Source organism: Diadema setosum, chromosome 7, assembly GCF_964275005.1.
Source record: "Diadema setosum chromosome 7, eeDiaSeto1, whole genome shotgun sequence".
Lineage (NCBI taxonomy): Eukaryota > Metazoa > Echinodermata > Echinoidea > Diadematoida > Diadematidae > Diadema > Diadema setosum.
In genome coordinates, this window is record NC_092691.1 from 21,808,494 (window position 1) to 21,833,507 (window position 25,014).

Below are 25,014 nucleotides of genomic sequence, written 5' to 3' on the forward strand. Positions count from 1 at the left end.
GCCACCAAATGAAGTGTATTTTATAGAGGGATTCACAAAGGAGGTATATACCTCTTTGTATTCACTCTTGTCAACCACACCTGATATATGGCTTACACACATTTTTTTTTTTCACCTACTGGCAAACAGAACTAATCAGGGAGTTATTTTCCTGGTAGAGCTCCCAAACAAGTCTGAGGCATGTTCGTGAATTTTGTTGCGTTTCTCTCTTCCAAGCCTTTTTAGCTCACCTGAGCCAAAGGCTCAAGTGAGCTATTGCGATCACACTTCGTCCGGCGTCCGTCGTGCGTCGTGCGTCGTGCGTCGTCCGTCGTCCGTCGTGCGTAAACTTTTTACATTTTCATCTTCTTCTTGAAAACCCCAAGACCGATTTTCATCAAACTTGGCAGGAAGCATCCCAAGGGTTTGGGAACTCGGTTTGTTAAAATGGGCACCATGCCCCACCCAGGGGGCCCCCAGGGGGGTCCAAATCCCCCAAAATGAAGGAATCTTTAAAAATCTTCTTCTCTAGAACCAGAAGTGATAGAGCTAAGTTTATACTATGAGTTAGTACATTGATTACTGTAGTTTCAAGTTTGTTCATGGCAGAATCAGGGGTGCCCCCCTTGGGACCCAGGGGTGGGGAGGGGTCCTAATGGGGCCTAAATTGTACATTTTCATCTTCTTCTTGAGAACCCCATGACCAATTTTCCCCAAACTTGGCAGGTAGCATCCCTAGGGGGTTAGGATCTCAATTTGTTAAAATGGGCATCATGCCCCACCCAGGGGCCCCCAGGGGGGCCCAAACCCCCCAAAATGAAGGAATCTTTAAAAATCTTCTCTAGAATCAGAAGTTATAGAGCTAAGATAATGCTATGAGTGAGTACATTAATGACTGTAGTTTCAAGTTTGTTCATAGCAGATCCAGGGGTGCCCCTCTTGGGGGCGGGGGGGGGGGAGGGTGGGAAGGTCCAAATGGGGGCCTGAATTGTACATTTTCATCTTCTTCCTGAAAACCTCATGATGGATTTTCGTCAAACTTGGCAGGTAGCATCCCTAGGGGATCAGGATCTCAATTTATCAAAATGGGCACCATGCCCCACCCAGAGGGCCCCAGGGGGTCCCAATCCCCCCAAATTAAGGAATCTTAAAAAAATTTGGGCCCTTATTGTACATTTTCATCTTCTACTTGAGAATGCCTGGTCAAATTTTAGTAGAGCTGTGAATACTTAAGATTAGTGACTGCGTGAAAGGTGAACTTGCGATACTCAGGTGAGCGCTAGACCCGCGGGTCTCTTGTTGGTGCACGGTATCTGACATGGATGATGACGTAGGAGCGAACATACAGAATATGCTTGCCTGAAAGATTCGAAATGGTTACGAGCAAGGCTGGAAATGCATAATTTGAACAAGATAACGCTCATGGAATTATATCTTTCATCTTTATTTTCTGACAGTTTTTTTTTTTCTCTTGCTATATTTTTTTTTTCTTTTTAGTGTGTGTGTTAGAGACAGAAAGACGAAGAGAACGATCATGATAAGATGTTGATACTAGTAGTTGGCTCGAGTAAGACTTTTTGACCGTTTTATCTTGTGACTCGTGTGGCACATTTTGAGGTGAATAATAGTTAAAGGGGCTCATCTGAATGTTTTGTTGTTTGTTGTTTGTAGTCAGAGAAAGAAAGAGGGGGAACTGGGTGGGGGGTAGAAGTATAGTGGTAGGGGGATCGAGGAAAATCTGAATTTCCTTATTGCGTTTCCTCTTAAGCGTCATAATTGTCACATAGGTCCCGCTAGAAGCTACCGGTCACTGGCAGCTATTAGCAGAAACGAGCCATCCCGTGATCCCCGCCCCGGAATCCTCCGGAAGTAGGTACTCCCTCTCCGTGCAAGTCCCAATCGCATGAGAACCAGGGGTTGGCAGCTACCCGCAGGATTTCCAAACAGTCAAATAGAATACATAGTATCCAAGTATCACATACTTCAGTCATCTACAAACAACGTTGGATAGTCTTTTTTATTTCTCTCTATCTTTCTCGTTCCTGTATTGGGTTGTTATTGACATACCAAACATATGAAAAGCGTTAGTACAAAGGTGTTCATTCTATTCTCAACATTTCTGGGCAAATCACAACTAGGCCTATCTCCTTGACCTTGGACATTAGCCCATGGGGTTTTTCAATGAGTAACTAAGCAGCTTATTCCACTTTTTTACTGAGTGTGCTCGACGACCGTATGCAATTTCAAGGCCAAGAAACGACAAATCGGGGAAATTGATAAATCATGTGTTGGCAAAAACACGCTCTTCAAATTGATTTCTATTCCATTTTTCATTCCATTTCTATTCCATTTCTATTCCTGTTCCATTTCAGTTTGACTGTCTTTCTCAGTTTGCAAACCTCACTTCATCTTCACGCTAAACAAAAAAAAAAAAGAAAGAAAGAAAAGAAAATGTGTTATCAAATCCAGTTACGATTTAGAAATGAGATAAGCTGCAGAATCAATAGTAAAAAGGGTTTCGTTAAAAATCGAAGGAAAAGGATGAAGGAAGGGGAAGAGGAGAGAAGAAGAAGAAGAAAAGAGAGAAAGTGAGGGAGAGAAGGGAGAAAATAGGGGAGGGAGAGTTATGCATTTGCCGGGAGGTTGATTTTGCGGCGCTTGTTTCAGGGTGACAGCATATATACCACCAACGAACTTTTCTCCTGCCGTAACATTTGGTCTGTAGCTTACCATGGTTTTGCAATACTACATCAGATCAATTACACTGCTTCGCTATCTATAGGGCTTCTTTGAATATATAGATATGATGTACGTAAGCATATTTTGCATCAGAGGGTACTTCAGGGTTCAAGCCTTTCACAAACATTTTGGAACGAGATGACCGTGATGACTTTAGCAGATTGGCTCGTTGTCTATTTCGAAAACACACACACACACACACACACACACACACACACACGCACACACACACACACACACACACACACACACACACAACACACACAAGAGAAAAAAGAGAACCCAAACAAACTTAACAACAACAACAACAACAACAAATCTGCATCATGTGTGGCTCACGTATCAGTAGACTGTCGTCTTCTTGTCTCCCTTTACTTCGTAACTCAACAGTCACTTGCTGTGAAACCTGAAATAGCGATGCTCCGACCAATCCAAGCAGGGGAGGTGGGAAAGAATCTCCCTGCTCCAAGCCTTCTATCCATAGGCTACATCTACCACCTTCCTTCCTTGCGATTCGCTAAGTATATTCTTTGTCGAAGTTCGAGGGGACGATTTATTTCCGTTCGCCAGGTGTTGATATTGATAACCGGGGTCCTTCTTCACTGAGTTCATCATAGATGACCTTTGCAGATTTCAAACATCAGTTATTTTATCGCGCTTTAATGCCACGATTGAAAAAGCAACGCCAGTATTCACATGTATTTTGGGAGGTAGCATCGAAATACAGAAACCTCACAACAACCCCTTCTTAATTCCCTCACCCGGAAAAAAAAAATGCGAGAAGAAGATTAATACATGACTTTAAACGATACCACGCGTCGATCGGAGCATGATCGGAGGCAAGTAAAGGGAATCGAGGAAAAATCAAATAAAAAGGAACGCCAAAAGTCTCACTGGAATTGGAAAAAAAATAAAAACTTTAAGGGTAATGTTATTGTTGCTACATTATATAGGATATAATTTCTGTTTACGAAATCAACAATGATCAAAGTGAGTGAAATAGAAAGCGATGATAATAATCATCATGTAATGTGCGTGTGACTGTTAATGATTCTTCTGATTATTGTGCGATAACATTCGAAACATATAAATTCCACCATTTTACAGGGGCTGCAGCGTCCCCAACAACCAACCCACCCACACCCCCCACACACACAACAACACACACACACACACACACACGCACACACACACACACACACACACACACACACACACACACAAATTTACCCCCCCCCCGCCCCCCAAAATAAAATAAAATAAAAAATGAATAAAATAGATATAAAAAGAAGTCCCCATGACCACGATATTCATCCCTTCCGAAGGGGGGTGGGGTGGGAGGGAGCATTACCCTTAACCCAACCAACCACAACCACAAGCACTAACCCAACCCCTCCCACCCACCCCCACCCCCACCCCCACCCCCCACACACACACACTGAGTAAACCTTTCGCGGCCCCTGTTCATAGACAGTGCCCGTTTTGTTTTGTTTTTTCAGATTTTAATGAAACGTTTTATAGTCATTTACATAATAATATTACATGAACATGAAGAGGGATTTCCCTTCAAGCAATATAACAGCATCACTTTGGTGCTCTGTCAGAATGAGTTGTTTCGCAGAGGTCGAGATGATTAAAACTTCAGCATCAGAGACGGAGTTGATGAACAATTTTGCATGCAATGCCGCAGTTTCCCCCAAGCAGGTTCCAAGCTCCTTTATCAGGACACGTAGTTGTGCAGTGTTCTATTCTGTCTCTTTCTCACGATAGTAGAGTACTATGTGATATATATGTGTCATTCGCTCGATTACAGACTGTCTTGGATTAACATTGATCTTCCGCTAAATCCACTTTTATCGGTCGATGAACTATCGCGTGGTTCGTGGGAATTCGCAAGCTTGTCACTAGCTGATGAGTAGCGGAAAAGTTTTCTCACCAATATACCGTTCATGTTTAAAAAAAAAAAAAAACCGCAAGAGAAAGTTTTGACAAATCGAAAGCGTTTTTATGAGTTTGGAGACCTTGTGGACGAAGGCTGATGGCTACATTTAGTGAAGACATCCTCCGATTGTCCCTGGAAAATTAAAGTACAGTGCATCGTCGCGTTCAAGTTGGCTGGAGTATGAAAGCAACCAGAAGTTTTATGAAAGTGTTCGAGTTAATTAGATTGATTCCAATGTTTTCGTGATGCATGTACGATGATTTTGTTTCAACCTGCTGCAATAGAGCACCTCTAATCATCTTTCTTGTCTTTCATTCCTTTTTTCATTCTTTTTTCTTTCCATGTTTCTGTCGTACTATCATCTTTTCTTTTACTTGTCTCAGTCGTTTGTCTTTCTTTATCATGTCGTACTATCATCTTTTCTTTTACTTGTCTCAGTCGTTTGTCTTTCTTTATCATGTCGGGTTTTATTTGAGTCTTTCTTTTGCTTTAATAGGGATCGTATAGTTTTGGTTGAGAATTAACTTCAGGTTTTTATCATTTTTTGGTGAGATAGTGAGAAATCTCTTATGAAATATGAAAGAGCATGGAATTCCATGAGGATTTCAACGTTTATTTGATGAAAATTGATTTTGAAATGGCTGAGATATCCATAAGAGAGTGATCCTAATAAAGTGTGGGACCCACATTTTATTACAATCATTTTGTTTTACTTTGTTTTTGGATGTTTCAGCTATTCCAATCCCGATTTTCATCAAATAAACCTTGAATTCCTCTTAAAATGGTATGCTCTGTACTATTTCATAAGTGTTGTCTTGGTATCTCGCAAAAAGTTAAAGCCCAATTTTCATCTCCATCAATACTGTACCATCCCTTTAATTCACAAAGTCTTTTTGTTTCCAATATGTTGTTGCTCTTTGCAATCATCTTATTTTATATTACTCGTTAATGATAATGTACTCATAATTATTGATGTAGTTTCATATTCTTCGTATAAGTCACAGGGTTCTCTAAGGGTAGTTTTCTAAAATCTGAAAGATTCTACCTTGGTCCACCTACAAAGCTATAAATGAATGAATGAATGAATATTTTCTTTTAATCGTTCTCTCTCTTCGTGTTTCTTTCCAGCTCAAGTTTCGGAGACCTCAGTGAGAATAGACATGGACACTCAGCAGACAACAGCCCCTGATGGCGGGACGAGATGGAACGTGAACGTCCGACTCTCCTGGCAACGACCAGCAGGTAGTCAAGGAAACAAACTAAAACATACTCATCATCGTTTCCCTAAGATATTTCAAGTCATTATCTCCTATTTAATGTGGGAACCTTATAGTTTTTGATAGAAAGGTGGTGGGTTGGATGTGGAGGGGGAGGGCAATTAAGCTGGTTGAATTAAGTAATTGAGTAACTTCAATAATCGGGGTGTTTTTGTCTGCACTGCTGCTGACTTCAGAAACATTCGCTTTAATGTCGCAGTATTATTTCCTTATTATCAATTCCAAGGGACGCCTGAAAAGTCGATTAGACAGCTCTCGATGACAATGAAGGGAAATCCTAGGCGACTATACATCTCATCGTTCTCACACACTGAAGTAGGGATTCAGCCAGTACTTAACGCGTGTTATAATTTTCATTTTTTTAATGCCACACACAAGCACAGGGACCGTGAATATTGTCCTTGGCCTTCAAGTTTTGACATCCGCAAATGCCATTACCCTGTTTAATCCTACCTTAAAAAAAGTTCCACAGAATTTGAAACTGATTTTACAGAGTGACATATAGAAATCGAAGAATATTTACTTGTTTGTCGCTCATGGGGTTTCCTTCCTCCCCAAATTGTGTTCAAAGCGCACGACGATGGATCCCTGGTGAAAAAGAATTGCTTTTTAGTTTGTGATCAACGCCCTTCTCATTCTCACCCGACGATATCACGATGTCATATTCACAGTTTACAACATTGATGACATAGAAAAGAAGTGAAATACGATTACTAATATTCAAAAGTAGAAAGTATAATGCCACAAATTGTATTTTGAATCAAGAAAATGAAATGATATCCTACGGAACAAAAGAAATACATGATTGTGACCAAGTAAGTCGAATTTGCATTGCCGAAATTATGGTTACAGTTCGTTATTCCGAAGGTTCGTTATGCCGAAGGTTTTTTAGTCCGAAGGTCCGTTATTCCGAAGGTTCGTTATTCCGAAGATTCGTTATTCCGAAGGTCCGTTAATCCGAAAATGTGATAAGGTTTGTTATTCCGAAGGTTTATTAATCCGAAAATGAAATAAGGTTCGTTATTCCGAAGGTTCGTTAATCCGAAAATGAAACAAAGCTCGTTATTCCGAAGGTTCGGTACGGACCCTATTTCATTTCGGATCAACGAACCTTTGGAACAACGAACCCTATTTCATTTTCGGATTAACAAACCTTCGGAATAACGAACCCATTTTCATTTTCGGATAAACGAGCCTTCGGAATAGCGAACCCTATTTCATTTTCGGATTAACGAATCTTCGGAATAACGAACCTTCGGAATAACGCCACAAATGTTCAGATTAACGAACCCTTTTTCCATTTTCGGATTAACGAACCTCTAGGTATAGGGAATTTGTGTGTTTCGGATTAACGAACCTTCGGAATAATGAACCTTCCGAATAACGAGCCTTCGGAATAATGAACCTTCGGAATAACGAACCTTCGGAATAACGAACAGCACCCATGTGTTCTCCTGTTTAGGGATGGAGCCAGAAGACATGTACATCTTGGACCTGAAACCCGTCGGAGAAATGACAAACTTTGAAAGCGTAATGTCTGACCCGTGTCAAGTGAATAATAATGAAGTCATCGTGGTGAGTGAAATACAACACGTCACTGTTATATCAATTCGTGTATTCCTGATTTATACATTTTTTTTTTATTTCACGATAGAACTGCAAGCAAAGACTGCCGAGGATGTGCCTGATGTAGCCACAAATATTGGGTGCACGTCACGAGTTCGACACCCATGAATCATACAGAACACGAGTTATACAGCCCATGAGTCATACGGCCTACGAGTCATACAGCCCATGAGTTCGACACTATAATAGTAAACAAGGCCCACGAGACCTTGTTACCTTGTTGTAATGTCGAACCCGTGGGCTGTTTTTACCTAGTGTCGGCCTGGTGTCGAACTCATGGGCAATATGACTCGTGGACTGTATGTCTTATGGACCTTTTTTCCAATGTCGAACTCGTGGGATGTATGACTCGTGGGTGTCGGTCTCGTGGGATGACCCCCAAATATTGTGAGACGAATATTTTGACTTTGTTCCTCTGACATTATTGACCCCTGTTATTGCCCCAGTATTGCATCTACCATGTTTTCCCCGACACTTTCACCTTCACCATATTACCTCTAAACAATTTTATCTCTGACATTTTGTCTCTATATGGCATGTTTACCTCTGACATAAAACATGAAACCGAAATGACGACAATTACTGAAAGGAATGAAGCACTGGAACCGCCATGAGTCTGAGGTGCATTATGAGGAAATTCCTCCGTGTATAAAAATGAAGACCAACGTGATGATGATATATTTCAGTGTGCCAAATTCAGGTTTTGCAGAGAACTATGAAAGTTTTCCTCTGATTTCCTTTATTCTATTCTATTTTTATTGCTTTTCACTGTCTTTGCTATGAACCTCGAGATGAAAGTGTTATATGTCATATTTCTCGAGAATCGAAGATTTTCCCCCACGGTCATTGCAATTATGTTTATATGCGATGGGTGGAGTAAATACCAAATTGGGACCCCACACAATGCTTTGCTATTGAAGGTCAGTCATGAACTTTCGTATTTGCTTCTTGTGGGCTGCTTGATGTTAACATTCCTAGCATGCAATTCGTGTTCACCTGACACCATATCCTGTTAGAAACGCGGAGATCATAGCGACGTCACATACATGTCAGGACAATCTCCCTCACTCAATAATGTGTAGCGGACTCGGCTCTGATCGAGATAAAATTATTAAGCGCTTTACAATAACCAAGGTTCACGTGGAGTTCATGGTCAGCTGGTAGAGAGTTTGCATTATCAGCCATTCGTGAAGAAATTTGCTTTTATTTGCGTCGGTGTAGGTGTCATTTTATCACTAAAATCGATGTTATGTCCTTCGAATTATAGCCAATGACGCTTTGACCCATGAAGAAAATAATACAAATGGTACTATGTACTCTGTTTACCGTGGTTCGGTAGATTTGCTTTATGGGTTGGGACCAATCCAGTAAAAACGGATGTCCGTATAGTTGTTCTGCTGTAGCTATATACCTGCACCTATAGAGCTAAGGCAATGCGATCAAAGAAAACTTGATACGATATAGGGGAGCATTTTGGTATACAGTGAATAAAGATCTGGTTTTACAAACGACAGGGAGGATTTGTTTGTTTTTGTTTTTGTTCGATATGGCTGTAAAGTCATCACTGAAGGCAAACGGATTTGATTATTGCGTCATAATTATGATATCGAGAGAACCCACCCTGGTATCACAACATGACGCTCAAACAAGTTAGCCAGTTATTCCACAGCGGTCGCTTGAATCAAAGTAATATAATCTGATGTAGGGCTTATTCACACAGGATGATATTTTGATAATGATTTGAATAATGATGATAATAGTAATTACAATGATAGTAATAGTATACAACTATCTTTATAGCATGTATATCACAAAAATATATTTATGTGTCTATGCGCATTAAAAGGGGGAAATTTGGAAGTAAAGGGAAATAGACAAGGTGAGATAAAAAAAAAACAAAACCCACACGACAGAACTTTGATATAATACAGCGCCGTTTAAACCTATAGGCCTAATCATTGACAAGTGAAAGAAATACAGTCACCTGTTTCACTATCATCATAATCATTATTACGATAACCATGAACATTATAAACAGTATCCCCATACTAGTAACAGGAATGGTAATGTTGACAATAATAACCACAGGTAGTAGTAGCTATGACGATTTAGGCCTATTATGCAACAACCGTAACAAATGGTTGTAATAATGATAATCGTGCTGATGACAATAACGATGTGTTTATTGTCCATTATCGTTATCACTTTTGTCATAATCATCATAATCGTTATTCTAATTACCACCATCGTCAATGTTGTTGTTTATGTCGTGATGGCCGTTAAAGTTTGCTTTGTCTATACCCTCTCTTTCAACTGTTTGCAGGGTTCCGAAGAATACGTCTTCCACAATCTCAGTTTTGGACAATTCTACGAATTAGCGGTGAGTCTCTTATTTCGTACATAAATTGTCAGTGTACACGAAAGTTACATTTAAGAAAGGCATAGTTACGTAACCAAGCGACTATGCGAGAAAACGAGTCCAACGTGTCATGATGGATTCCCTACAGGTCTTGTCATACATAATGTTATACATAATCAACAGTGTTTGTGATTCTTCGACCTCGAATCAGAGAAAATCGGAAACTTCTGGACTTCTGCCTACGCTTAATATTCATTTCCTGTTCTTTATTTGTTTATATCTCTCTCTCTGTATATCTGAATACAAAAACTCGTACAAAGAGTTATATACACGTAGTATTACACTTCGTGGTGCCAATGTCCCAAAATGTTTGCAAAATGAAAACTTCAACATTTATTTTTTGTCATGGGAACTCTTGCTAACATGCAAGTTTTATCATCTGCATGTTTTTTTGAACAGCCTTGGAATAGGTAATAAAATATTTAAGGTTATCAAATCCACGAGAAAAATCTCTATTTCAAACATGCCATAAGATATAAACATTAATCATTCAATTTACTTCAATTCAGCGGGCATTTTTTTCCAGCAGAACATATATTAGAATAAAAAAGAAAAACGGCACTCGTAGAAACGTTAACGACCCAATTTAAGAATTGTCGACTAAGGTTAATGCTATTCTGCTTTTGTTATACATTGTCGTAGCCTGCAAAAACTCTAGGGACCCACTACAAGGTCATGTCTTATTATAGCGCGTGATTCTCCCGAAAAATAACTACGGAAATACTCGTGTGATTTCGGTTTTATTTCGTGACAGTTATCGTAGCTCTTTCCATAAATCTTAGGGTCCATTTTGATATGACATAGGACAATGTAGGCATGCAGGCTCAACGAACGATTAGTTTATCGCCTTCACAGCACCAAGTGTGCAAAGTTAAGTTTTTCTGCCCCCCCCCCCCCCATCGATTCCGTTTTGAAGGATCGTCGTTCTGTCATTTGCAAACACATATAAGAATTTAAAACCATGATGTTCAATCCAAAAACGTCTTGAAACCACAGAGTTCATCGCCCTTTAGCTATACAGGACACCTATTATGAATAGTATCTATGCGAATTGTTCAGGTAGTGGAGGTCGGAAGGTGCACTATTTGTATAGTCGTGGTATGGACAAAAACTTCCCTATCTAAAAATAGAATTCTTTGAGGGGTAATTACTTTTATGCAGACTAATCAAATTTGCATCAGCTCTAAGTGGTAATTATAACCCTGCAGAGGTAAAGTCCTGTTAACGTGTTAATGTCGTATCCTACCGGTATCATTACCGGGGATCCCTCAACCTCCCCCCCCCCCCCCACACACACACACACACAAAATCGAAAGGAGTAAATAAAACAAAACAAAAGAGAAAAAGTAGGAACGATTAGAGATACATGGAGAGCACAAAATCATACCAAAAATCATATAGGGAGCGTATAAATAATGATAGTTTGAATCTATCCGTTCTACAAGGGGGAACCTCAAAATGGTAGCCTTTGTTAGTGACTTCAGTGCCTATGAATTTTGATATGTAGTGCAATCAACAGAAATGAGCTTCATGTATTGAATTTAGTATTATTTTGAAGAAACTAATCACCTTTCTCCCGGATTGGAATGGAAAAAAAAGCTAAATACCCTCCTGAAACTTTCAGCGAATCATGTAGAGACAATGACTGGAGAGAAGAAAAGAAAAGAATTTGGAAACAATTTTCGTACAAAACAAAACAAAACAAAGAGCTGGAATTATTCTGAGCTTGTGTCGGATTCGTTCCAAATTTCGTTTATTATCATTTTTTTTTTTTAAATCATAAATATTTCACCAGGTCCGTGATTGTAACGCCGCCAGGCACAAAAATTGCGGTAGCGTCGTAGGGGGAGTGCTTCAGTACAGAGTCATCTATGTTTAGATGGCACTACAGTTTTTATATAGGTCCATGATGGCACTGACCCAGAAGTCGGTCTGCCGCGACATTTACCGGACCGGTGTGGCAAGCGAACGATGTTTTCAGAGAAATATCGTGGACAAGGAATGACCTCGTTCGACCTTTTGGCCGAAATCTAAAAAAAAAAAAATGACCTTCCACCCATCATCATTGCCACGGCTGCAATTTACGACAGGACTGCGTGTGTCGCGTAAAATTAGTGATGGCCACAGGTGTTGTCAGTAATAGTGGGTGGACACGTTTAATAACAACCCAGTGACCCTCCACGAGGTTGCGAGTTCATTGAACTAATGGTGCCTGTATACTGCAGTCAATGCCAGATCATCAAGACGAAGTTCGAGTATAGAGCGTTCATGCTGATGAATAGAAAATGTCTCATTAAAGAAATTTGAATAAAAATTGGGGAAAATAATAAGGATAATCATCAGCAGGCCCGTTCACGATCGCCCCGTCACTGTACAGGCATGCTAACCTCGAAACATTAAACTGCACATTACTTGAGTATGAGACCATTCTGAAGCAAATAATTTTCACACAACAATAGATATATAATGTACTCTTTAAATGAATACCACAAGGATTGGAACAATCATCCCCCAGCATTCCCACTGATCAGGTACTAGCCATCCCCTTTAAATACTTATGTGCATATAATTCTGAAAGAAAGCTGCCGATCTTCTTCGTCTGCTATTAAATCTCTTAATCTGCAGTATCAAATAACCGTAAATGTACACTTTTCTTGTATATTTTTGTGACATGTTGTGTTTTGTGCATGTTATGTATGCTGTGTTGCTACAAAGTACTAGTATTGGTCATTTTTTTTTTTGAAATATGGAAATAAACTTGACCATAAAACTGAAATCATGTTCCTACATCATCTAAACGCATTTCGCCTCTCAATTCTTTCCATATTTCACACGAAAAAGATCGAATAGAAATGTATAAGAAATGAATTAAATATCATGATCAAGCTGACTTCAAATGGAGTCGAGTGATTATTTTGCCGTGGTTGTGATTGGCGTCCGTTTAGGGTGCACTACAGGACAATTTTATTTGTGTTTTTGTGTTTTATTTCTCTGTTTCTTTTGCTGTTTTTTCATTTGTTTTGTTTTTGTTTTTATTTTTTTCTTAGTTAAGCACGATTGATGATATCAAACTGTCACACAGCACTGATAAAATCTGCAAATGTAATGGAGTGGAAATGTTACACGTGCTGATGGAAGCGGATTATGATCCGTATTCATGTTCAGGGGAAATTCTCAGGAGTGACGAGTTGACTCACAACTCGAGAGTCAGCCATAGCACTGCAGGTTTAAAATAAAGAATAAAAGAAGGAAAGAAAAAAAATTAATGTTTCCTGTTCCATTCTCAGTCGCTTCATTTGTTTATGTTTCTTTATGTTTTTTCTGTCCTGTCTGCCCTGTTACGTCTGCCATGTTTTGAATTACTTTATATTTTCCTTTCGTAAGTTTTTGAGTATAGATTGTACGAGTTATCCACAGTACACAAGCTCTCAATTTACGTTTTTCCTCAGAGCTTGGGTAATGTATTCAAGCATGATTTTGAAACTATGTATACATGTTTTTAATTCGTTAATTACCTCCAATTTTCATCGTACAGTCAGTCATACCCATCATAGAGATCATTGATTTGTAATTTTTGCATATAATGCTATCTTCTGTGGAAGAAGTAAATGAAATAAAACTGAATTGAATTGAACTAAATTTTTGATTTTTTTTTTAAAGCAAAGTGTAAGTATGTTTTGTGTTAGTAGTCAGGGATTGCTGTTGTAGTAAACCGAGATAACATTGACTGTATCTACGTTTTTGTTGAAATTTTATTTTCCCAAGTTTGAGGCAATGCATTATTATTCAGCTGTACTTGGATTTCAAATGGCACCATTTAGAATAAAACGTTCAGTCTGATGTTTAAGCGAAAAGACTGCGAAAGTGCACTGGGTTCAAATGACAAACCTGGAAGAGATATTTCCGGCCTGATGCAACAAAAAAAAAAAAAAAATTCTCTTTTTAGATACTAGCTATAAATTAAATGACAATGTTATTATGACATCATAATAAGGCGGATCTTGCAAGTTATTGCTGCCTTTATCTTGTTCTTTGTGCTAATTCATATTTTTGTTGTTGTTTTGACTTCAACAGCAATAAAAATGGGCAAGGAAAGAATGTCTAGTTACCCTAACCAGATAATCCGTACAACCTTGCCGTTGCCCAAATACATCCATCTTCATTCATCCGGCGTCATAATGATAATCATAATTATTTCCCCCAATGTAATGATGACTAAGACGATTACATTAATGTCGGATAGCTGTATGATTAATGTCCTGGAAGTGCAGTACGAGTGAACAAAGCATATAGCTTGATTGAAAGCGGAGCCCTAATCGCATTAAAACTGGTTCCATGTAGTATTGGGTTATCCTGATCTATTCTTCACCATGACTTACGGGCAACAGAGAGTCACGGATAGCTAAACGTTGTAGATGTCATTATAAATATCCTAATCAAATGATTGATAAAAACACCATAAACCACTAAAGAGAAACTTAATAAAAATGAAGAAACAACAACAAAGATAAATTCCAGTTTGTTGAAGTTGCTCTTCCTTGCTCATAAAATGTTATGTTTCGTTTGAGTAGATGTTTTATGTTAAATGTAGTTTTTGCCTGTAGTACATCTTTGTATACGTATCATTAGACTATTATAATGATTATCCAAAAAAAAAAAGACACTAAAGACACTCTTCTTTTACAAATCCCGATATGTGAAACAAAAATATGTTAGGAGACAGAGTATTTGCTCGTGCAGCTCCCAGACTGTGGAATAAACGGTTAAAGTTCCTTCTTCAGAAGGTTCGTTAATCCGTAAAATGAAAAGAGATCGTTATTCCGAAGGTTCGTAATCCGAATATGAAATATGGTTCAAAATACCGACGGTTCGCTAGTATGCATCGACTTTACATTTTCGTATCAACGAACCTTCGGAATAACAAACCTTATTTCATTTTTAGATTATCAAACCTTCGGAATGACGAGCCTTCGGAATAACGCCACAAAATGTTCGGATTAACGAATCCTTTTTCATTTTCGGATTAACGAGCCTCTAGGTATAGGGAATATGTGTGTTTCAGAATAACGAACCTTCGGAATAACGAACATCACCCGAATAAACTACTATCAGAAATCAGGACGTACCAAACTGTATTTTTTTTAGCATTTAGCATTATTTTATTCAAAATTATTTAAATCAAGACTCAAAACACATTTTTCATTTTACTGTGCGTCATGATTGTTAAAAGCTCCTGCAGCGCAGAAGAATGCATAATGATGTACACAAGTTCTGCGCTTTATAAATTGATTTATTATCATCAATATTGTTTCTTTATCTTTTTTTTTTCTGTAGATATACCTTTACCGTCCGACAAGACAGCAGAAATCAATTGCATCGGCGATGGCAGCCTTCGAGACGCCAGGTAACTCATCCACATCATCTTTACGTCATATCATAACTGCACATAAGTTTGAGGAAAGAAAAAAATAGTTAGAAATTAAAGTCGTTATTACAGACATTTTCTTCTGTGTTACAAGACGAGGAACAAGAGCGCTTTAAAAAAAATCGTCATGCGTGTAATCATGATATATGAAGTGATCAGAAGTTTTATTTAGAGAGAAATAAACTTGACTCAGATCTGATGTTTGATTTGTTTTGAAGTAAACTATTGTTGTTCAGGGAGTCATGTGTGACTGTGATGCTTCCATCGAGGTAGCTGCTCTCATGTGCCTGGAAACAGTTTAAGACCACGGTCACCGACATATCAAATTTTCTAATCACGGTTTCAATGGATGATTACCCTGACTAATGTACATTCCATATTTTAAAGATCTAAAGATTTACTGCCTGTAGGAGAATAACTATGAACAGTATTCTGCAGACGTCAAGACGATGCATGTAATTGGTGGCAACAATGGAAATTGGAGAGTGTCAATCTCCGTATCCTATACCGGCTTACGGCTTCGTAAACATTACCGTATATATCGTCATAAAACGCATTCTCATGTGGCATTTTGTAGAAACTGAAAGCTCTCCAAACAATGTTTGTTTTTTCATTTCTGCAAGATTGATAAATAAAGCCGTTGCATAAAATCTAAGAGAATAATATGAGGTTAATTTCGAGCGCGAACTATCACTTCGTTTTTATTTTCTCTGACGAGACAAAGAATCAATCAAAAGATGTAAGAAAGATGAAGGTGACACATCGTTGTGATCCTACTATGGTGGGCGGGGTGACATGAACTTTAGTGTTAGAGAAGAAAATTAAATTTTACCAGCGAATCAAGTCAACGTTTCTCTTTTTCTTCTTCGTCTCTGTTATGGTAAACATTAATCTTTCACCAACATTTCAAAGAATGTTTTGTCGTATTTGCCCTCTGTCCTGCTTAACTTTTTTTTTCCACTCGTAACTCGTAAAACAACAGAACGTACAAAACTGCAAGTCGTAAAAGTTTACTTTGAGGCAATCATTACCTCAGTTTCATCACAAAGTTGGTGTTGTTGTTGTTGTTGTTGTTGTTGTTGTTGTTGTTTTAACGCAAAGAATCTTAGTCGAAACCAAAGATATTCTATATGCCAACCCAATCGTGCACGTGGACTACCACACTCAGAGCAAAACTCTTGATTATGGATGCACAGGTCTAAGGTTTGTTGTCAAAGATAATATCATAACATACTTTGGTCCTAAAGAGTAGTTTTCTCATCTAAACTTTCCATCACACTTATTTCTGTTTAGTATCTTTTGTCATAATTTATTATTACATCGTCAAATGATGATGGTAATAGCATTCATTTAATGATTGTACACTATGACTACTCTTTTCGTCATTTCAGACTGCTTTCACGTCACTGGTGACATGGACTTGTGCATGAAGGGAGGTGAGAGTTTTAAACAGGTCATATAATTGCCTTGCACTGTCACTATAGCTCTTACACCACATCTCGGGGGTGTTTCATAAAGCTGTTCGTAAAGTTACGAACGACTTAACAACAATTGGTGATCAGTTCTGATGTGCTATACTTATCAGAATTTCAATAATTCAGCACAATAGCTGATCACCAGTCATAAGTCATTCGTAACTTTAAGAACAGCTTTATGAAACACCCCAGGTTTATATCGATAGTAATTTGGGGTACACGTCACGAGCTATAGACACCCATGAGTGATTCGGCCCTCGAGTCTTACAGCCCACGAGTCATACTGCCCACAGGTCACATAGCCCATGAGTTATGCAGTCCACGAGTCATACAGCTCACGAGCAAGGCACTAAGTGAACAAGGCCCTACAGTAAGTAAAATAGGCCCACTATCCATACGGTACACGAGCTAGATACTGTAAGCAAGTTTTGCGTAGTGTCTAGCTCATGAGCCTGTATGGTGTCTAGCTCATGAGCCTGTATGGTGTCTAGCTCATGACCTGTATGACTCTTGGGGTGTATTACTCATAGACCTTTTTTCAATGTCTAGCTTGTGGGCCGTCTGACTCGTGGGTGTCTAGATCGCGGTATGACCCCGTAATTGCCTATGTTCTTGTATAGCGGTATAAAGATTTTCAATGAATAATCTTTCATATTTCGTCATAGCTCTCCCTCTGCAATTTATTATTTTTGCCATCCATCGTCATCAGCTGTACAGATGCAACTTTTGGTAACCATGGTAACGCTTATTCTCGCCCTTCCAGTTGCCATCGAGTACTCGGGAGCGCCCATGGAGCCGCAGGTCAACAACCTCTGTCGGAATGCTACCAGCGGCCTCTACCAGATCTCACTCTCTTGGCTCCCGCCTTTTCAAGTCAACGGTGAGGTCGCCCTATACGTTGTGATGTACGGTCTGCTCTCGAGAATGGCTCCGGATGTGTTCGTCGACCCGGCGAGCTTCGAAGGGATGCAAGCGAAGAACGTCACGCCTCCTGCAAGCGGAAATGAATCCATCCCACTGGTAAATGAATGATACAAAGAGCTTGTCTTCATCTTCACTTATCTGTTCTTGCTCTTATGTTTGTTTTGGGGAAAGATGCGTTTGCCCAGCGAGCATACTTTGGGACATCTATAAAAATGATATAAAAACAAAACAAAACAAAACGACAATGTGCCACGTTTGCTTTCTTGCTTGGTCCATCACATTGACTCTTCCTTTTCTCTCCCTCTTCTAGGCACTTTCATGGTCATGTACAGAAACTATTGATACGAAAATCACGCCAAAAAAAAAATCGAATTATATAACGCTTAGTTTTCAGTCGCAATGTGTGCCGATGACTTAAGACCTGGGCAAAATCATCATGGAACCGTCTGTATAGAATAATTCAGTACATCGTTACATTAATTTACATCTGGTGCCCTTTGATATACAGGGACCCATGCATTTTCTTCATGATTTCCTATCAATTTGTATTACGAAATAATGTCTTTATATTGCCGTTCTAGGTGAGCATAATCGTGTTTATATATTTTAGTTGCAGAATACATTAATTGGATACAGTTTTGTTTCTTGTATTTTTCTTAGTTTCTTTGTTGTGTAGTTATCGTGATACATCGTATTAATTAAATAAAAATGATTTCACTACAAGGGCGCACAGTGGGCCAGAATGAGCTCAAAGTGCGCTAAAATTATATCCCATGGTTTCTTTTTACCCAAATTTGGTGTCTAGGGGTAATTTGGGGCGTAGAATTTATTGAACATAATTTCATACTCATATGACGTCACTGTGATGCTGATTTTTCATTGGCTACCAAAGTCTTGCTGTAAATGACGAATAAAGCAATGCAAATCTTAGGCTGTTTTATTTTCTTTAAAGATTAATTTGAAAAGGGGTTGATTTATCTTTTCACATTCACTGACACTGCTTATCTACTACCATTGAATACAAGATGCTGACATATTATGTCACAAAAAGTGGATAAACATTCGGCAATCGAATTCATGCTGCGTTGGAAGTTCCTTATTATACACACGTACTGCAAAATAATACTGTTGTCCGTGTAAATTAGAATACAAGTTTATGATGCACGCTGTACTTTTGGGTGAATTTCTTCACTCTATTCCAGCAGGACATAAATGTGTGATATAAAATCAATCTCTGTACTTAACCTTATGCCTATGCCATATCAATTTATACAAGCGCAACACTCGAAAAACCATTTTGTCTAATTTTACTGGAAAGATAACAAATTGTGAAGTCAGTAATCAGGAAAATGAAAGGTTATGACTTAGCAACTAAGATCATAAGAATGAGTCTGCCGTGTATGAAAGTTTACTTGAAAAAGCTATAATAAAAGATTTTTAAATAAAGAATCTATCGGAATCACCATCATGTGAAATTATAAATTCATCCCCGTTCCACAAGGATTTTTTTTTTCTTATCAGTCAGTCGTCGGAAGCATTTTTTTTTTTTTTTTTTTTTTTTTGCTTCCGGCAACCCACCTAAGTATATGGGATCACAGTCTGATGAATCCGACTTGTATTAGTCGCCTATCAGGCCAATGTCAGACAGGTCGGGCATGATGCGATGAGGCAAGATCGTCCGATGAGGATCACGCGTGCAATGTCTGACACTGACCTGATAGTCCACCGACACAGTCGGATTCATCAGACTGCGATCCGATACACTTTGGTGAGCAGTCGGATAGCAGCAGACTTTGCTTCCAAAGAGTAACCAATGAGAATAGAATATCTGTGTTTAGGTGTATAACGTTCTATCTGCATATGTCAAGAGTAGGGTCGAAGTATTTAGGTGTCCATACAGTATGTATCCCAGAGGGAATAGCTTGTTTCCAGTAGTGGCTATGACAATATAGACAATTTTTTTTTTTATGGCTATGACCTTGGCTATGTGCAATTATGTACTCATTTATCTTTCGAAGAGGGGTCTTTTAGGTGCCGGAACTAGCCCTATTCATGTATTTTATAACTCTGTATACCTCTTATTCAGTGTTAATCATGTTTCTGGGCCTTTAACGTGCAAGAAAAAAAAATAATGAATTAAAATATAATGCCGCCCTCATGCGGCGCCGTATGATAACAGAATTCCTAAGCGGCTGCCAGGTCCAAAATAGACGTAATGTGCCGCGGAAAATCGGCTCTAACACAAAAAGTGGCAAAAGGTGGCAGCCAAATTTGGTATCAGCTTAAAGCTGAGACATCGGGAAATGTGTTGGTAATAGAATTGAGTTGGAAATCCGTGGAAATCTAAACTTTTCATTCGGATATTTGTATTAAAAGAGACAAATAATTAGCCTCTTTTCAAGGATATTTACCGGAAAATTTTCATTAAGATTAAGTTTCTTTGCATTTTTACGGCATTCGTAACGTAAAATAAACTCTGAGAAATATGTGGGAGAAATTACAGGTTGATATCTCAAAAACTACATGTCGAAATTACTTATTTATTAAAGAGGTTACAATTTGCGTTGAAACTCTTAAAATGTTTATTTTGCTACTTCAGGTAGGAAATATATCCCTTTAATGTACATATCTGATTCAAATATCTGAATGAAATATTCTTCACAGTATTTCCTTTCAAGAGTGCATGTCAAAAATTTAAAAATCCCAAGTGCCCAAAATGACTTTTGGCGCACTTTGGTATCTCTGTGGCCCACTGTGGGGCGGTGAGTTGGCTCAGTCGGTAGCGAGAGGCAAAACACTCTATCCCTCGGATAGGACATAAAATGGAGGTCCCGTGTATGAGAGAGTCACAACTCATGCACGTAAAATATCTCGCTTTATTCATTCATCGCAAAGAGCAGGGTAGTTATTATAGTCCAAATATTTGGTTGACAATGTTCTGACGTGTTTGTGATGGAGCCTGTGAGTGTATGTATCATTTACCACTGTCCGTCGAATGTATGGTTTTAATGATTATCGATATTGCTATAAAACATAATTTCGTTTTACTGTTAGGACATGACACATTTTTGCTGCCTTTCCACTCAGCAAAGACGGTACATGGCTTTAACTAAAACTTGGAACAGTCAAAACATTAATTGAACAGCTTGTCTAAATTTCGTCCAATTTTATTGACGTGTCCTATCTATTTTTTCTGCATATAGTATTTTACTGAATTCACGTATATGCTTCGAATAAATCCCCCTTTAATGTGTACATCGTGCAAGTCGTGCTCTCCCCAATATAGCATCAGATATTGGCGTTCAAATCATAAAAACCGAATAGCAAACAGAAAGTAGTTATGTGCCAGCAGTTTGTCTGGGCAACTGCAATAAAATTTGGCAAGTAATACATTATCGCCTTAGATACATACACTTTACAAAACCTGGCAAGACTGCGGGATATTTTTAATGTACACAGCAACGTAAATGTGTAACAACGTATTCATGATTGACCTCATGCCACACATGAGTAACAAAAGTGCGAATTTGAGTACTCACGAATTTAATCAACGCTCCTCTGCAAATTGCAAATTATTTGCACCAATTCGCGCTGTCGATTCTACCATTGCTAGGATCATTACGGCTGGTTGTTTTCCCCTTCTATCGTCTTGTCAAACTGAAATATGCAAGTTTCGTTGGCTGAGGTCTGTTTAGTTGAGCTTCGCAGAGACCTGCACTGAAATCATTATCCGTAATTCATCACAGAAAAAATAGGATAAACGGTTTACCCCACACAAGAGAGTGACAGAAAATTGTAAGTTTACAGTCAATACACACGTCCCAGAAAAGATCTGTGTAGGTTTCTCTGATCCGTCTCTTTCTTGGCCAAACCAAGGCATGTTTGTCTACCGTTAGCTGTAATATATTGTCAAATCTACTGATGTTGAAAGTGTGATATTAGCTATAGCTTTGGATCTGCGACGCGAACGCTTGGGACGACGCTATCAGGCTAAAAGTGGTGTTCTGTACATGCGCGAAGCAACTGTTTCCGTTGTTCAATTCTAGATACTGCGTCTTCTTAGCCTTCGCGTCGCAGATCTAAAGTTCGCTATGAAATACAGTATGTATACGACGTTAACTGCAAAAAGCTATACTTAATACTTCCCTTTCCTCTCCAGGATTTCAGATTAACCACGAATCTTGAGGATCTCGAAGGCGGAAAGTTATACTTTGTCAGCGTAAGTAAAAATTATCAAATGATTATGATGGTTTTAGCTTACACTGATTACTAAAATACAATAAACAACGGCATCACTTATCCATTTATGATCGTGTTTATACAATTTCATAAAACGAATTCTTCCCTCATGAGTCAATGATATTTATATTTTGTACATGTATCTGTGGTTGATTATTATATTTGATTGCCTATTTGAGATTTTGTGGACCTACAAGACTATGATAATGCTCTCCTTCCACTATAACCTATTGTTATCAAATTCACACTTTCATCATATATCTCTCCGCCAAACCTCGCCTTTCATTATTTTGGGCATTCAGTCAAACTTGATTGCTGAACAATATTCTTCTCGATTGTCGCTAATTATGATCTACTGCAGATCACTCCTTTCGTAAACGCTTCAAGTGAGGGCGGTATTTACCCAGGCCTCAGTGGAGAGCTGACGTTTTTAACCGCCAATTCTTCGGCTGATCCTGGCACGCAGACGACAGGTATATTTTGGGGGCCCTCCTCTCCCTCATTATCTTACGTCTGAACTGTAGCAATTCACAGAATCTAATTTTTAACCAACAGATTTTACAGAATATGATAACGGTCACATAAGTTATGTTAGATGCGGTGATGATAAAACATGTGGAAAACTAATCAGATCTGTCAACTCCTGGCACTGTAGCTATTACATGATTGGAACAGCGCACTAAGATATATGACAGGTCGAAATGTATTCCTGGTAGATCGAAGAAACACTGCTGTGAACGTATCGGAACTATATTTTGGTACACGTAGTTAGGCAATCGTTATGTTATTCACATTTTTTTGTTACAAATGTGTAAGAAGTTCATGATTTCAATCCATCAGGAACCAACTTGGCAACGCCTATATGTGGGGTTGTCGGTGACGAAACGACGATCTCCTTACTACCTTCGACCTCGTCGATGACAACGGAATTGATGGCGTCGAAAGGAATGGAAGATACGTCAGCAATGGCGACGACACCGGCAAAGCTTCCGCCGGGAGGAATGGAGCCGGCTCACATTGCTCTGATCGTCATCTTCACAATACTCATCGTCGCTGTCATCATCGTCTTCATCGTCATAACGATGCGGATGGCGAAGAGCGGCGAGAGCAAGTCCAAGATGCCTTCGCTGTCGAAAGTACCAGCGATGTGTAAGAGGTCCAAGCCGGAGGGCGACGAGAAAAAGAAAGACTTAAACATGGTTGAAAAGGGGGCGAAACTTTCAGGGGAGAAAAACTCGCAAAAGGTTAGCAAAGCAGCTACTTCATAGGAAACATCAACGGAAACTTTTGTGACGTTTTTACTTCTTCAGTTGAAATGCTACTGCGCAGCACAGCCTTATTGGATGATCAAGAGATTGTTACGCCAACAGCGTTGCTGCGAGAGAAGTGATTGTGTAAAGGAACGGTACGGAATAATCCTGCGTCCGTTGCTGTGTTGTGAATGGGCATTGGTTGTGACTGCACTAGAATAGGACTAAAATGTATTTTGCGTGTCAGTGTGATTTAAGGCAAACGTGACGTCATACCCGCGATCATGAACGATTGGAAGTCAATGATTTAATGGGATATGCTTGCGTTACACGTTATGGTGACAATGCCGCGTTCAGAAGTGCTCTTCAGCTTCGTCTCTCCCATAGTACGATAAGTGATTTATGTTATATCCGATGTCTCTCTTACAACATCAAACCCATCCCATCCACCTGATCGTGTATGTACCTACATATCTATCATCAATCCATCATCCATCCATCAACTATCTCTCTGTCCATCCATCCATCCGTCTTTCTATCTGTCAATCCTTCTTTCTATGCTGTTTCTCAGCCTAATAATTCAACTCTCTCCCTCTCCCTACATGCTCTATGTTTTTATGTCTGTCACATATTCCTCAAAGATTATTGTATCATGTCAGCTTTGACCGGTTCTGTGACGTCATTAATTACGTGAGATGACGCGCAGGAGACTGAGTATCTGTGAGAAGGCAGAAACGCCAACACACTCGGGAGGAAATAATTATTATTGTGCATGAGAGACGAGACACTTATTATGGATGATGTGCTCTATCGGAGAACACCAGAAACTCCTTTGACATAAAAGGCATTGCTTCCTTATGTTGTCAAATCGGTGGATGTTTTGGTTGGTTATGAAGATTGACAGTGCTTCTTGAAGAGAGCATTGCGAAGAATTACTAGTAGGTAGGTCTGATCGAAGGGTTTGAGTGAATTAGGAGATTCAATGTCTAAACTAAAGTGAAACCCCCTCCTGCCTTATTCTTACGCAATGTCACCTTGGCTCCAATAGGACATTTTCATGGGTAATTCTGGTTCTGCTTTAGTTTCATCTTTTGTCTTTGGGTAAGTGGGTTTTTACATGTGCCTTCGCAAAGCAGTGAATTTAAGAAGAAGTTTTAATCAGTGCTTTCGAAAATTATCAGGTTGTTTGAAATCAAGTACTCATGCAATTAGAATACAATAGTCGTGTCTTCCGGAACCCATTGCACAAGAACCACGGGTTAAGACAACTCAAAGTTAAAAGAAAAAAAAAAAAAAAAAAAGATTATCAATTTCAGCTGGGAAATTCCATTTATTTGGTGTGAAAGAACCAACCATTCTATACACTTTGAATGCAACTACTTAATGTTCTTAAAGTAGTACAACGGTATAGAAATACTTTTACGTGAATTTCGAATGACGATAATAAAATTTTTCAAACTTAGTGTAAATACTATTGTCATTGACGAAGTTCTTTTTATGAGAATTGTATGATACCTTGTTTGTGCCACCTGTACAGTCGCGTCTGTAAATACTAGAAAATTAGGATATGCACTTTTAGCTTGAAAATGTTTTGTATTCGTAGATTGTATTTATGACTTGTTCTTTTTAAATAACCATTTAATGCGGCTTTCTGAGAACCATGAACATTTGATAGATGAAACACCAGGACTCGTCCATAGCTTTTCTCGACATTGGGTG

General features: G+C 38.9%; 1 protein-coding gene across 1 annotated transcript in view; it reads left to right on the forward strand.

The window, feature by feature from the left end:
- Positions 1-23,386, forward strand: part of LOC140231006 (uncharacterized) — a 54,225-nt gene extending 30,839 nt beyond the window's left edge. Inside the window, exons 2-10 of the mRNA XM_072311156.1 lie at positions 5,789-5,902; positions 7,400-7,512; positions 9,887-9,943; positions 15,317-15,386; positions 16,799-16,843; positions 17,646-17,902; positions 21,966-22,025; positions 22,407-22,518; positions 22,886-23,386. Coding sequence (XP_072167257.1) covers positions 5,789-5,902; positions 7,400-7,512; positions 9,887-9,943; positions 15,317-15,386; positions 16,799-16,843; positions 17,646-17,902; positions 21,966-22,025; positions 22,407-22,518; positions 22,886-23,313 — 1,256 coding nt within the window. The 3' untranslated portion in view covers positions 23,314-23,386. The remainder of the gene's footprint in view (positions 1-5,788; positions 5,903-7,399; positions 7,513-9,886; positions 9,944-15,316; positions 15,387-16,798; positions 16,844-17,645; positions 17,903-21,965; positions 22,026-22,406; positions 22,519-22,885) is intronic.
- Positions 23,387-25,014: the final 1,628 nt, after the last annotated feature.